This window comes from Ranitomeya imitator, chromosome 2 (genome assembly GCF_032444005.1).
Source record: "Ranitomeya imitator isolate aRanImi1 chromosome 2, aRanImi1.pri, whole genome shotgun sequence".
In the NCBI taxonomy this organism is placed as follows: Eukaryota; Metazoa; Chordata; class Amphibia; order Anura; family Dendrobatidae; genus Ranitomeya; species Ranitomeya imitator.
The window spans coordinates 524,039,258-524,055,183 of record NC_091283.1 but is presented as its reverse complement, the minus strand read 5'-3'; the positions used below and the strand labels follow the sequence as shown (position 1 = coordinate 524,055,183).

The 15,926-nt window shown below is 41.8% G+C and overlaps 1 protein-coding gene and 1 long non-coding RNA gene across 3 annotated transcripts in view; one reads left to right on the top strand and one right to left on the bottom strand.

Moving 5' to 3' along the window:
* LOC138664828 (uncharacterized) overlaps positions 1–15,926 on the bottom strand; it is a 617,141-nt gene that overhangs the window by 124,164 nt on the left and 477,051 nt on the right. The gene's annotated exons all lie outside the window — the stretch shown is intronic.
* LOC138664827 (signal transducer and activator of transcription 5B) overlaps positions 1–15,926 on the top strand; it is a 233,500-nt gene that overhangs the window by 201,694 nt on the left and 15,880 nt on the right. For both annotated transcript variants that reach the window (XM_069751807.1, XM_069751808.1), the window contains 6 exons: positions 4,063–4,193; positions 9,663–9,814; positions 9,967–10,122; positions 10,487–10,666; positions 11,668–11,755; positions 12,677–12,799. In XM_069751807.1, coding sequence (XP_069607908.1) covers positions 4,063–4,193; positions 9,663–9,814; positions 9,967–10,122; positions 10,487–10,666; positions 11,668–11,755; positions 12,677–12,799 — 830 coding nt within the window. The remainder of the gene's footprint in view (positions 1–4,062; positions 4,194–9,662; positions 9,815–9,966; positions 10,123–10,486; positions 10,667–11,667; positions 11,756–12,676; positions 12,800–15,926) is intronic.

Here is a 15,926-nt window from a genome sequence, read left to right as displayed (position 1 = left end):
GCATATTGCTAAAGCAACACTCAAGTGGTTTAAGGGAAAAAGTGTAAATGTTTTGAAGTGGCCTAGTCAATAGCTTAGACCATATTACAATTGAGAATCTGTGGTCAGACTTGAAGATTGCTGTTCACCAGAGAAAACAATCAAACTTGAAGGAGTTGCAGCAGTTTTGCCTTGAGGAATCTGCAAAAATCCTAGTGGAAAGCTCAGAGACTTATCCAAAGCGATTTGCAGCTGTAATTTTGGCAAAAGGAGGCTCTACAAATACTGCCTTTAGGGGGTATATAGTTATGCACACTGCAGTTTTCCACTATTTTGTCCTATTTGTAGCTTGCTTCATAATGAAAAAAAAATGCAAACCCTCAAAAATAAAACCTAAAACTGTGACATTCCAGGTTGCGAGGTAGCAAAATAAGAAAAATGCCAAGGGAATGAGTACTTTCACAAGTCACTGTATTTACTTCTAGATTGTGAGCCCCATCGGGGACAGTGATAATAATGTGTGCAAAACTGTAAAGCACTGCGGAATATGTTAGCGCTATATAAAAATAAAGATTATATATGATATATTCTTCATCAATTATGGTCTACAAATGTAAATGAACCCCTGTAATTTTCCTCTTGTTTGTAAATTTTGCTGCATTTGGTGAAAATCTGTTAATTGATACTATTATGTACTTGCAAAGACAGGCCTTGTCCAATAAATTACTGTTACGTTGGTATACTAGTTAAAGGGGTTGTCTGAAGTCTGTGACCGCAGACTGTCCAATAGATGCACACTTTTATTCCACAGTATGCCCTGTGTGGATAGGGTGTTTTCGTACCCCAATGTATGTGATTTGCAGACTGGCGGTCACTTCTTGATCAGTCTCATTGGTTGTCATCTCATTCTAATGTCATTTTTTCCGCTGTGTTACCAGTACGAGTGGCCAGTCATGTGACCACAAGTATATGATTTGCAAACTTGTGGTCACCTGCTGACTAGATCCACATTTGCTTATGTGTTCTTAATGTTCTGCGGACTGTGCATAAAGGTTATTTTACTATACACTGAGGGTAAGGGTGTGAGCTGTCTATCACCTATTGTCAATGATGTGTGATCCGGTGTTTTATATATAAGTTAACTTTCATTGTAATTGTTACTGTGATGATCAGATACCTGCTGAAAAGTGAACTTTCCAGAACAGTAATAGGCTAATGACCAGAGTGAAAATTGCCAAATTTTAATTCCTAGATAGTGATAAGCCATACATTTAAAAGCTGATTTAAAGGAGGTCTGTCACCTTTTCGAGGTTTTGGAGTTAATAATATGGGCATACAGGTTGTATAGAGGTGAAATTAATCCTACCTGTATGGCTTTAACCCTGCTGTACTGTTCGGGTCAATATGACCCAAAATGATGTTTGAGACCCTGTAGATTTTTTTATATGAGGATTTGAAACTAGTGGTATCTTGACTTCTCCTCATTTGTGGAGCTCTATATATTTTTATTTTTTTGTTTACTTTTTGCTACACGCTGATTGTTACACTTGTACTGTTCGGGTCAGTATGACCCGATAGCATTTTATACTGTTCTACAGGTCTCTGATTATTTCTGACTGCAAAAGTTATGTTTTTTTATGTGTACTTCATCTCAAAATGGTGGTGGTTTCATTGTTCTTATCATTAAACAAGTAATTATCTAGTATTATCCATTTGCTGTTTGTGAGAGAGGAGACTGGTTGTCTATCATTCAAAGGCTGGGGGTTTCACTGTCATCAGTAATCAAGTATTTATTTAGTCCCATGCATTTTCAGTTTGTGAGAGAAGACACTGGTGTCTTATAAATTGGACACCAGTCATTTGACTTACACCCTGAAGCTAAGTCCTGTGAAAGAGACACTGGAATCTGTGAGAGAGAGAGCACTGAGCTGTGAATACACATCTTTACAGGTATTCTTTTTTTTCCAAAACTTGGATAAAAATGTTTCTAAAATGTCTATTGACTGACGCTGTGAATGCATATCTTTACAACTATTCTTTTCTTTTCCAAACTTAGGTAATTCTAATGAGCACGATGCACCATGACAATGCCGTAAGTGATAGAGAAGACTGAGAGCCTGACATTATTTTGGATTATAATGCCACAAAGGGAGCAGTTGATACTTTAGACCAAGCAATATAAACATATACATGCAAACACAAAACCAATCCGTTTCTGCATACAATGCATTTGTCTTATGGAGAGAAATCGACCCCGATTGGAACCGGAATAAGCTGCATAAAAGAAGATTATTTCTTGAGGAATTGGGCAAATCCCTGGTTAGGCCATATATTGAGAGCAGAAAAGTGACCCCCAGAAGTGAAGGAGCAACAGCCATTGTAAAAAGTGTCCAGCATGCTCAAGAAAGAGGCTTCACATCCACGGCCTCCACCAGCACAGCTACCAGCAGCACAGCTACCAGCAAAAAAAGGAAGAGATGTAGCTTCTGTCCATCAGCTTCTGTCCATCTTCCTGTGACAATAAGACTAATCTGACATGTGCTGGATGTTCAAAATATCTGTGTAAAGGACATGTGTCTTATTATTGTGTTCAGTGTGAAAACGCATGAACATGTTCAGTTTTTCTTTTTTCTTTCTAAAAAGGTTAAAGTTTTTATGATTTTTCATTTGTTTTATAAATATTGTTTTCAAAAAGTTAAATTTCATGTTTTAGTAATAGTAATGTAAAGCTTCTTTGTTATTTGTGTGCAGAATGCCAACAATCAGAGATAATTGTAAAAAGCCTGTGTAACCTTTTTATGAAAAATAAATAAATTATTAAGTTTAAATTTACATTTTTCATTCGTTTATGATCAACCATGTTCACATACAGTATAATAATGAAAAAAGTATTCAAATAAAACACTTAGAGTAGCTAAAAATCAAGAATTAATAGGTCGGGTCATATTGACCCGGGAACAGTACAAGTGTATAGCAAATGCGAACAGAACAGCAGGGTTAAGTAAAAATCATCTTTTATACCTTTGATCTTCCAGGCTTTGGGGCGTAGGCTTACCGGGATATAAGACTGCCTCTGGCCTTCATTATACAGGTTTTCTCCTCCCCTTCTCTTCAGGCGTCCCTTTGATGTCATGTGTGCCTCCTGAAATCCTGCGCATTCTGCCCGCCATCGCTCTCTACATTATGGAGAATTCACCTACTGTGTGCCGGAGATCACTGGGACTGGAAGTTGCGGTGACTCTCCAGCGCCTGCGCACATCAATATTGAAGGGCGGAACAGAGGAGAAATGGCAGGCTCTGGAGAACCCGCACAGTCCTGCATTGTGCAGAAAGCCCATTGATTTGAATGGCCAAAGTTTAATGTTTCATTTTTTTCTATGGTGGGAAATTGAACACTCCTTATGCCACAAATCCAGCTGATAACTGGGGATCCCACCAATGGGGGAACACTTTGTAATCTGTTTATTGTCAAGAACCCCTATAAGCAAGTAGGGATTGTACAAGTTGGAGAAACCGCTTATTGACTTTACAATAAATTAACCCTTTCCATGCTTCATACATAGTGATGTAATGGATCTTACTGTAATCAGTTTAACCCAAGGTACTGGAGAGATGCCAGTCACGATTTTACCCACTCCTGTATGGTAATGCAGCACGGGAGGCATAAAGCAAACGTCCATCACCTAACAAAATCAATGCGGTGGCTCATTGGCTTATAATGTTGGTTGGAATCTCTGTATACTAGATTATATCCAGAAGTGGGAGCTGGAGGCCTCAGAGGAACTTGTCAATTACGAGTAGTGTTCAGCCGTGTTCACATGTTCAGTATTTAATCATTTTTTGAGCTCAGTATTTGTAAGCCAAAAAAGTGGTGACGTGTTTCTATTTTTTTTCCTCCAAAATCAGTGGTGGAACAAATACTGATGTAAAGTACTGAAAAAATACTGAACGTGTGAACATGGTCTTCCTCTCTATGGCTGATAATCTATAAAAAGGAGAGTGGTAAAAAAAAAATGTGGACACGTGTAGTAAAGTGTGTTACACTGTACGCGTTTCTAACTAATTGTCCGTCTCTCATAACAGCTCAATTCTCCCAGCTGTCACAGCTCAGCCCTCAGGAACGCTTGCCCCGGGAGGCCACCTTACAGCAGCGGCAGTCGTCCTTAGAGACCTGGCTGCAGAGAGAGGCCCAGACTCTGCAACAGTACAGACTGGTAATGTTCACAAAGGAGGGAAGGGAATAGGGAGAGGTATGGACATGTGAATAGTGACACTCGTGCTTTGCTTCAAAATACAGAGTTTTGCCGTTTAGGGAGTTCTTGTTGTAAAATGTCAGGGAACTGCATGAATATCATTTTACTCCTAGTGTTATCAGCAGTGAAACAGAGGAAATGTCACATTAGCTAATGCTTTCTACAGGGCTATACTTATAGTAGGTGCAAGGGTTCCAATGATACCAAGGCCCAGAGCTTAGGGGGGTCCAAATAATGACCTGCGATAGTTTAAAGCCCTTTTGGAAATTTTGCATTGGGACCCATAAGCGTCAAGTTACGCCACTGCCTTTCTACCAACCTATCAGGTATGTATCACAATTTACCACAGTGTGTAGTCCACATCTCTATAGCTACATCATGCAATGGTGACACAGCAGCTAGTATATATAGTTATGGGGGTGACCATGTCCAAACCTTGCCCTGTGCGACAGAACCAAAAAGTCAACCAAATAGTAGCTATAGTTTTAATGCAATCACAATTAATTCTTTTGTAGCCCCAAATTCATGCATAGGTTACTCTAGAAGCAATCAACATGTGAATGTTTTTTTTTTACTGAACACTAGTTATTAAAAGGGTATTTCAGTCCTAAAAAATGACTTCTTATGCAGTGTAAAGATGTTTGTCAGATAAGTGCTAGACCCTCACAATTATTTATTATGCATTGCTTATAAAGCACCATCATAATCCACAGAGCTTTACATACAGTTGTGCTCAAAAGTTTACATACCCCTGCAGAATTTTTGCTTTCTTTGCCTTTTTTCAGAGAATATGAATGATAACACCAAAACTTTTTCTCCACTCATGGTTGGGTGAAGCCATTTATTGTCAAACTACTGTGCTTTCTCTTTTTAAATCATGATGACAACCCAAAACATCCAAATGACCCTGATCAAAAGGTCACATACCCTGGTGATTATGGCCTGATAACATGTGCAGAAGTTGACACAAATGGGTTTGAATGGCTACTAAAGGTAACATACTCACCTGTGACCGGTTTGCTTGAAATCAATTTGTGTGCATAAAATCTGAGTGAGTTTCTGGGATCCAGACAGACTCTTGCATCTTTCATCCAGCCACTGACGTTTCTGGATTGTGAATTATGGGGAAAGCAAAAGAATTGTCAACAGATCTACGGGAAAAGTTAGTTGAACTGTATAAAACAGGAAAGGGATGCAAAAAGATATCCAACGAATTGATAATGTCAGTCAACAGCGTTCAAACTGTGATTAACAAATGGAAAAACAGGGGTTCTGTAAAAACAAAACCACAGTCAGGTAGTCAAACAAAAATGTCATTCATAACTGCCTGGAAAATTGAACGAGATGCAAATAAAAGCCCATAAATAACATCAGCTTAAATATATGACTCTCTGAAAACTAGCAGTGTGGCTGTTTCAAGATGCACAATAACGAGACACTTAAAGAAAAATGGGCTGCATGGTCGAGTCACCAGAAGAAAGCCATTACTGCGCAAATGCCACAAAGTATCTCGCCTACAATACACAAAACGGCAGAGACCAGCCTCAAAACTTCTGTAACAAGGTACTTGGAGTAATGAGACCAAAACTGAACTTTTTGACCACAACCATAAATGTTACATTTAGAGAGAGGTCAACAAGGCCTATGATGAAAGGAACACCATTCCTACTGTGAAGCACGGAGGTGGATCGCTGATGTTTTGGGGATGTGTGAGCTAAAAAGGCACAGAAATCTTTGTCAAAGTTCAAGGAAATATGAATGCAGCACGTTATCTGCAAATATTGGTGGCAAATTTGCACTCATCAGCCCGGAAGCCGCGCATAGGATGTGCTTGGACGTTCCAACATGACAACAATCAAAAACACAAGGCCAAGTCGACCTGTCATTGGCTACAGTAGAACAAAGTTAAGATTCTGGAGTGGCCATCTCAGTCTCCTGACCTCAATATCATTGAGCCACTTTGGGGAGATCTCAAGTACGCAGTTTATGCTAGACAGCCCAGGAATTTACAGGAACTTGAGGCTTTTTGCCAAGAATAGTTGGCAGCTTTACCATCTGAGAAAATAAAGAACCTCATCCACAACTACCACAAAAGACGTCAAGCAGTCATTGATGTTAGAGGGGGCACTACACGGTGTTAAGAAATGGGGTATGTGAACTTTTGAGCACAACTGTACATTATTATCGCTGTCTGCATTGGGGCTCACAATCTGAATTCCCTATCGGTATGTCTTTGGAGTGTGGGATGAAACTGGAGAACCTGGAAGAAACCCACACAAACACAGGGAAAACATACAAACTCTTTGCAGATGATGTCCTTGGTGGGATTTGAATCCAGGACCCCAGCAGTGCAAAGCAACAGTGCTAACCACTGAGCCACCATGCTGCCCAAATCTTAACCCATTCACGAACTTTGACGTATATTTACGTCAAAGGTCGCATCCCTGCCTGTCATGTGGGCTCGCACACTGATCTCACATCTTTCCCCGCACATGATGACTTATTTAATCAGATGCAAGTAAAGAAGCTGCGGAGACACCATCACGTGTTTCTCGACGCAAGCAGTGAATAGCCAGGCCTTTCCCCGGGAAGGAACAACCACGGGAAGGGCAGCATCCTATGAAGGAAAGCCACCTATGCCAAGCATGGTATCCATCCACAGACAGCTGTTTCGGGGTTTTTGCCCCTCATCAGTGTGGAGTAGGAATCTGGCTATTAGGAGCAGTGCCTAGTAAAAAGGCTATAAAGGCACAGATAATTGGCCTCGGGGAGACCAAAACATCCAACACCGCGGAGACACCATCACATAGTAACATAGTAACATAGTAACATAGTTAGTAAGGCCGAAAAAAGACATTTGTCCATCCAGTTCAGCCTATATTCCATCATAATAAATACCCAGATCTACGTCCTTCTACAGAACCTAATAATTGTATGATACAATATTGTTCTGCTCCAGGAAGACATCCAGGCCTCTCTTGAACCCCTCGACTGAGTTCGCCATCACCACCTCCTCAGGCAAGCAATTCCAGATTCTAACTGCCCTAACAGTAAAGAATCCTCTTCTATGTTGGTGGAAAAACCTTCTCTCCTCCAGACGCAAAGAATGCCCCCTTGTGCCCGTCACCTTCCTTGGTATAAACAGATCCTCAGCGAGATATTTGTATTGTCCTCAACGCAGTGATTCCAGAACACTGCCCCCATCCCTTATGGGAAATATGCAGATGCAAGTAAAGAAGCTGCGGAGAAACCATCACGTGTTTCTCGACGCAAGCAGTGAATAGCCAGGCCTTTCCCCGGGAAGGAACAACCACGGGAAGGGCAGCATCCTATGAAGGAAAGCCACCTATGCCAAGCATGGTATCCATCCACAGACAGCTGTTCGGGGTTTTTGCCCCTCATCAGTGTTGAGTAGGAATCTGGCTATTAGGAGCAGTGCCTAGTAAAAGGATGCTGCCCTTCCCGTGGTTGTTCCTTCCCGGGGAAAGGCCTGGCTATTCACTGCTTGCGTCGAGAAACACGTGATGGTGTCTCCGCAGCTTCTTTACTTGCATCTGCATATTTCCCATAAGGGATGGGGGCAGTGTTCTGGAATCACTGCGTTGAGAAACACGTGATGGTGTCTCCGCGGTGTTGGATGTTTTGGTCTCCCCGAGGCCAATCATCTGTGCCTTTATAGACTTATTTAATCAGTCATCATGTGCCTTTAACAGCTGCGGCTGTTAACTAGTTGAATCCCACTGTCAATCAAGGGATTTAACACATTCCGGCATGGAGCACGTCATTAGTGATGAGCAAGAGTGCTCGAATAAGGTGTTATCCAAGCATGCTCGTGTGTTACAGTATTCGAGCACGCCGAAGATACACTATGTTTGAGGAGCCGTAGCTGCATGTCTCGCTGCTGTTTGACAACCACAACACATGCAGTAATTGCCTGTGGGGCAGGACTCGAGCATAGTATTTGGGCATGCCAAAGATACTCTATTAACAAACAAGCGTGCTCTGATAACACCTTATCCGAGCATGCTTGCTCTTCACTTCATGTCATACATCCTGCCCATCGGCACCCCTGTCACGTCATCACAGTGTGCCGATGGGTTGTCATGACAGACAGGGGTCTTCAAAACACCCCCGTGCCTATCATTATTCCTGTGAATGCCGACTTGTGGCCAGTGTTCATAGATCAGCACTGCTGTGTATAGCAGAAATTACGAAGCCCTGCTATGTATAGCACAGGCGGTTGGACAATCACTGCTTCATCTCCTAGTGACTATTGAAAACAGTAAAAAGTAAGAATAAGAAATTTTTTAAAATATGAAAAAAAACAAAAAACACACGTTCAAAGGCATTAATTTGCCGTATTAAAAGTGAAACAATAAAAAACACAGATTTCGTATCGCTGCTTTCAAAAGTGTCCAAATTGTCAAAATATAAAATAAATTAATCCAAGCGGTAAACAGCGTAATGAGAAAAAAATATCAAAACACCATAAGTGTTTTTTAGGTTTTTTTTTGGCTGCAATAAGAGGCAATCACAACTTCCTATCTACCCCAAAATAGTATCAATAAGAACGTCCACTCAGGACGCAAAAATAAAGTCACATAGCCCCAGATTGCAAACAATGGAAACACTATGGGTCTCGGAAAATGACAACACAAGCCATATATATTTTTTTAATTTTTGCATTTTTTTACCACTTTTAAAAAACAAAACAAAAACACAATACATGTTTGGCACCTGCGTACTCATACTGACCTGGAAAATTCTATTACTAGGTCAGTTTTACCATATAGTGAACATGGTAAATAAAAACAGAAAAAACAATTGTGGAAATGCATTTTTTTTTTTTTTTGCTATTTCAATGCATTTGGATTTTTTTTGTCCCTCGCTTTTTCGTGCAACTCGTCCTGCAAAAAAAAAAAAAGCCCTTACACGGATATGGGGTCAGAAAAATAAAGTTATGACTCTTGGAAGAAGGGGAAGAAAAGCGAAAGCGTAAAACAAAAAAATGCAAGTTTATGAGGCAGTTAAGAGTGGTAATGTTATGTCCCCCATTCTGCACTGGTTGCATGATCGCAACCAGAAGATTGACTGGAGTATCTGCTGACACTTGTGATCTGCATCCATTGTCCTAAGATGTGGGGCACATTGCTTTCTTCTTCAGTGGTGCCATATACTTTCCATGAGGCAGCAAGACAAGTCCTTAACTGATTGCTCATCCAGTGGATATTTTTATAAAGACTGGAATATACCATTGTTGAAATCAAACAAATCTGATCTTTGTTTTTCCTGCCATTGGGTGTTAATTGATTGATAATTGTTAATTGATCAGCTGATCCCCAGCTGAAATTGGTGGGTTTGAGAAACAATGGTTAATAATATATGGCCTGCATTTTTAACCTTTTAATTAAGTTTACTTTGTTTCTTTAGGACTTATCAGAGAAGCACCAAAAGACCCTACAGCTTTTACGCAAGCAACAAACAATCATCTTGGACGATGAGCTGATTCAGTGGAAGAGACGGCAACAGCTTGCTGGGAACGGTGGTCCTCCAGAAGGCAGTTTAGACCTTTTACAGACCTGGTATGTGTCTTCTGCCATTGTTTTTAGATTTGTTGTGAGCTCTTACTTGTGGGGTTGTGTTGAATAATGCCAATAGCCATACCTGCGAGGAGTGGGAGAATTTGCACATAGAAGACATTCGATTCATGTACTTGCCCATCTCTCCTTATCAGGTGTGAAAAGCTTGCAGAAATAATCTGGCAGAATCGACAGCAGATACGGCGGGCAGAGCACCTGTGCCAGCAGCTGCCTATCCCTGGGCCTGTGGAAGAGCTTCTCGCTGAGCTGAATGCTACCATCACCGATATTATCTCTGCTTTAGTAACCAGGTAACATGTAGCCCATGTGCCCCCCAAATCGATCTTCGGCATTGCCAGAAAACTTGTGAATGTGTGTGGTCTTCTGACCCGACATTAATGTTCATACTATTGTTTCCTGCATTAGGAATAAGTAAAATGTTTGAGGTCACTTAAAGGGACAAAGCCCACTCATACATTCTTCATTAATGCCCCTTTTGCAGTGCTATGTCTTCTACAGGTTAGACATGAGTCAGGCATGTCAGGGTGGCACTAGACAGGAAATAATGTGCAGGGTAGATGTAGTTGCCTCCACTGTCAGCATATTCATTGTGATGAACTGCTTGCCTTTTCTGGAAGAATTGCATAAAAGTTGGATGGTTGTTTCTATTTGCAGCACATTTATCATAGAAAAGCAACCACCACAAGTTCTGAAAACACAGACCAAGTTTGCAGCAACAGTTCGGCTGCTGGTGGGTGGCAAACTGAATGTCCATATGAACCCACCCCAAGTGAAAGCCACCATCATTAGTGAACTACAAGCTAAGTCTCTTCTGAAGAATGAAAACACTCGAAAGTAAGTCTCCTAAGTGACACCCAATGCCGCCTAGACTTCTCCTCTTTACATCTAGCCTTTTTTCTGTGCTGAAGTGGCCATATGCATTGGATTTTGATAGCAGATACACTGGATGGACTAATTATTGTGTTGATGATTAATATCATTTGCCCTCCCTGTGTGTATACAGTAGCATAGTCTAAAATTCAGAAATGCCAAGAGCATGATAACCTTACCTAGTGCATATAAATTGATGTATAATTTTTAAAGGCAATTTGACACCTGTTTTTGCCATTGAGAGCAGTGTGATGTATGTAAGGGCAGAAACTCTTGATTCCATTTACTGGGCTGCTTTCTGAAGTTTTGCTAAATCCCGGTTTTACCTGCTGAAGATTTGCTAGTTCTCTAATGCTGAGCTCTATATAACCCCACTCATACTACTGATTGGCAGCTTTCTGTGTAAACTGTGCATAGGCAGAAAGCTTCCAATCAGTGGTGGGGGTGGGGTTATACAGAGCTCATGATTATGGAGGACTACCTGGAAGCAGGTTTAGTAGCCCTCTAAGGATCTCTGCTGTGATTTTTCTTTTTACAGTATATAGTAATGTGTATGCATAGAGTGTATTGTAATGCTTACCGACTCCGGTGTCACGTGACCACACTTGTGCCGAATACTATGTGGAGCTGAGGTCAATTTTTGAATTTTCTCAATGTACATCTGAGACTCGGATGTGGACTCCCGGACTGGAGCGACGCTGGAAACAGCAGAAAGCAATGACCAGTAAGTATTGCAATACGCTCTCTGCATACATATTGCCATTTGCTATTAGAGGGGGAAAAATCCCTAGAGTGTTCAATTATTATTACATTGCTATCACCTAAGGTATGTTTTCTTATCTGCATCCTTGCTCCTAATTAGAATAGACCACCCCTTATTTGTGTCTGAACCCTATTTTGGCCATTATTTTTCCTGTGGCATAATCCGATGTAATCCTCTGGAATCCTTTGCTTTTGTTTCACAGTGACAGTAGCGGAGAGATCTTGAATAATTGCTGTGTAATGGAATACCACCAGGCCACTGGCACACTAAGTGCACACTTCAGAAACATGGTAGGTGTGCATGGATTTGGTACCGTAGTAGTTTCAAATGGTATTCCTTTAATGAACCCATAGAAGCAATCATACTCCAACGTTAGTAAAAGAGGCTGAAAAGTTTAAGCAGGTGCGGAGAAAATGCTGCAGGGTTAATAGTTTAATTTTAGCAGTTAACAAAATGCAAAGTTAAAAGACAAAAGAAAAATCCAAATCAAAACAATATTTGCTGTGAATTCCTTTGCCTTCTAAGCCTCGTCAGTTCTAGTGCACGATTTTAGAAGGATCTCGGCAGGGAGGTTTTTTTTCAATCCAAATATCGTGGATCTTCTGTGGATGTGGACCTGTGTAATCCCAAGAATAGCGGATAATGATGGGATCAGTGCTCTGAGGGGGACACATCCTCAATTCAAGGAGGCCTGGTTCTCCTTTACACTGAAGATAGTTCTTAATAACATTTGCCGTATGTTTGGAGGTGTTGTGATGATCTGGCCTCCACATCCTTGATCCCAATAGAGAGTTTGTCTGGAATTTCCACACGCCTACATCCACAGAAGATATGTGGTTAGTTCTCAAAAATGTTTGGAACAACCTCCTTCAAAAACTATGTACAAGTATACCGAGAAGAATTGATGCTGCTCTGCAGGCTAAGGGTGGGTCACAACGTTCTATTTTGGAAAGCTTTCTTACTTTGCAGTATCTTTATCACGCCTACCTAAAACTTTTGTATAGTAGTGTACAATCTGGAAGTAATGGGATCAGATGTGAATTTCCTTATTTTGCCTAATGTGAGGGCAACCAGCAGGGCAAGTTGATTCTTTTTTTTTTTTTAAAGCTTATTTGCTCCATTAGTATGGTGCCTCATAATTAGAGGGTCCCCACATGTAATCTAGGATGAAGTTATACATGTTGATATACGTCTTATTTTTTTCCACTTAGTCGTTAAAGAGGATCAAACGTTCAGACCGGCGAGGGGCAGAGTCGGTCACCGAGGAGAAGTTCACTATATTGTTTGAGTCTCAATTCAGTGTTGGAGGAAATGAATTGGTTTTCCAGGTGAAGGTAAGTAACAAAATACAAAATGGCGAACCTTCTACTGTAAGTGTTCCTAAATAGCAATGTGATTGAACTCGTTTTACAGTCCAGTTATCTGGACCCATAAAAGCATTGAATTATTGGATTTTGGACCCACTGAGTGCTTGATTTAATAATTTTGCAATACTACTAGTGCCTTTTAAGCAGATTTTATCCAATTTTCTGTAGTTTTTAATGTTATTTTATAATCTAAAAACAACGAGAGATCGGTTGGGAATTGGCGTGTTTAGCTGAAATATAATTTAAAACCTCTCAATCATAATTTTGTAGGATGCAGTTTGTCTTCATGAGTTGAGACTTAATCTTATTGTATGGGCGTGCGTCACTCTTAAGGTGTATTTATGCTGAAAGATTAGCATGAACGAGTGTTTCTTGGAGCACGCATTCACAATAATCATGCAGTGTAAACAGTCTGCTGATCACCCGATAAGCGAGCAAAATACTCGTTCATTAGGTTAAATTGATTTTTTAGTAGGCATAAAAAAAATCATTGTTCTTGGCAGCGCATCGTCCTGTGTAAACAGAATTTGCGCTGCCGAGAACAATGGCAGCCTATGCTCACTGAACCATCTATTACAGATCATTCAGTAGACACTAGGAACGTGGTCTGCCTATATAAAAATGCAATTAAATATTAAATGACCGCTGATCAGTAAACAAGTTTCTGATAGGTGGGGTGTCGTTAAGTGCAGCACATCGACTAATGTAAAAGGACGCATAGACTTTGAGCTGACATGGTGCACTTCTTCTGATCGTGTGACTGGCCCCGTATGCATGCACAATATATGTGCAATTGTAGTACCAAGTAGCCACCATTTATAATAGGTGTGTCAGTGACTGTTCTTCTGTATCTTACATCTTTGAAAGAAAGGAGGTACTCCAGCTTCACGGGCAAGCAATCCTGGTGACAGATTAAAATGCGGACACCTATTCATTTCTGGTGCTAGGAGCAGCCTTAAGGTACCGTCCCACTGAACGATATCACTAGCGATCCGTGACGTTGCAGCGTCCTGGCTAGCGATATCGTTGAGTTTGACAGGCAGCAGCGATCTGGATCCTGCTGTGCCATCGTTGGTCGGAGCAGAAAGTCCAGAACTTTATTTCGTCGCTGGACCTCCTGCAGACATCGCTGAATCGGCGTGTGTGACGCCGATTCAGCGATGTCTTCACTGGTAACCAGGGTAAACATCGGGTTACTAAGTGCAGGGCTGCGCTTAGTAACCTGATGTTTACCCTGGTTACCAGCGTAAACGTAAAAAAAAAACAAAAAACACTACATACTTACCTTCCGCTGTCTGTCCCCGGCGCTGTGCTTCTCTGCACTGTGAGCGCCGGCCAGCCGGAAAGCAGAGCACAGCGGTGACGTCACCGCTGTGCTTTACGGCTGGCGCTCACAGTCAGTGCAGAGAAGCACAGTGCCGGAGGACAGACGCCGGAAGGTAAGTATGTAGTGTTTGTTTTTTTTTATGTTTACGCTGGTAACCAGGCTAAACATCGGGTTACTAAGCGCGGCCCTGCGCTTAGTAACCCGATGTTTACCCTGGTTACCATGGGACCGGCATCGTTGGTCGCTGGAGAGCTGTCTGTGTGACAGCTCTCCAGCGACCAAACAGCGACGCTGCAGCGATCGGGATCGTTGTCTGGATCGCTGCAGCGTCGCTTAATGTGATGGTACCTTAAGTCATGGCAAATGATTTATGACTACTCCGACGAGACAGTTTTCTGCATATTAGCCCTGCCTCAAACCTGTAATCGGGCCCCAGGGGAGCGTGATTAAGATCTTCAATACTATTCTTTATACTATCTTGGAACAGCCTGTATCATGCCCAGGAATACACAATAAAGCCGTGTAAACTCTCATTGGCTTCATCTGCCCATACACAGGATGCCAAGTGCACATTGAAAGACTAGAGAGCTAGAATGTAACTACTGTGCACATTAGGCCAGGGTCTGGGCAGGCACTAGTGGCGAGCTCCATGGAATCCAGCTGTCCGCTATGAAAGATAAAAGTTGCCATTGCAGGAGAATGACAGCAGATAGAAAAAAAAAGTACTGTAAGTCAATTGCTAACTTGCTTATTTTCATGCCGTTTAATTGGCGCAATTTAATACCCCTTTAAGCTATGTTTTATAGAATAGCTTTTTCTAATAAGAGAGTTTGCTTGTATTTTATGCTTATCCATTCCTCAGACAGCTGGAAACGGCTTATATTTTTAAGTTAATGTTTTAAAGGGAACCTGTCACCCCGTTTTTTAAAGATTAGATAAAAATAGTGTGAAATAGGGGCAGAGCTGGGCTTTACACTAGTGCCTTTTTGGCGCCTTTATTCCCCCGTTAGGCTGCCGAAATACCTTTGTGAAGTGGCCGTTTTGTCCTGTCACTCAAGTTGGTCAGGTCGGATGGGCGTGGTCAAATAGCGGTTCCTCCCCCCTGCTTCTCGGCGTGTCTGTCGTAAACGCGATTTGTGAATCGCACAGATCGCGCTCTTTCTTAGCAGTTGCGCAGTGAATTCGCCTCTGGCGCCTGCGCATTATGCTTTGTCCAACTGTGGGCATAGCATAATTTACATCACTGCGCATGCGCGGGTCGTAACTTTAGCCTGGGTGCCCCGGAAGTGATCATATGGGCATAGTGTTTATCTGGATGCCGGTAAAATTTTCTCATCCCGAACTGCGAGTGTAAGTTTGGTGCCAAAATCGCTCGCAGTTCGGGCTGAGAAAATTTTACCGGCATCCAGATAAACACTATGCCCATATGATCACTTCCGGGGCACCCAGGCTAACGTTACGACCCGCGCATGCGCAGTGATGTAAATTATGCTATGCCCACAGTTGGGCAAAGCATAATGCGCAGGCGCCAAATTAGACGTTAATGCGCAGGTGCTAAACACAACGCCAACGGCGGGACTAAATTGCGCAGGGAAACGCAAGAGGTGGGGGAGGAACCGCTATTTGACCACGCCCATCCGACCTGACCAACTTGAGTGACAGGACAAAACGGCCACTTCACAAAGGTATTTCGGCAGCCTAACGGGGGAATAAAGGCACAAAAAGGCACTAATGTAAAGCCCAGCTCTGCCCCTATTTCACACTATT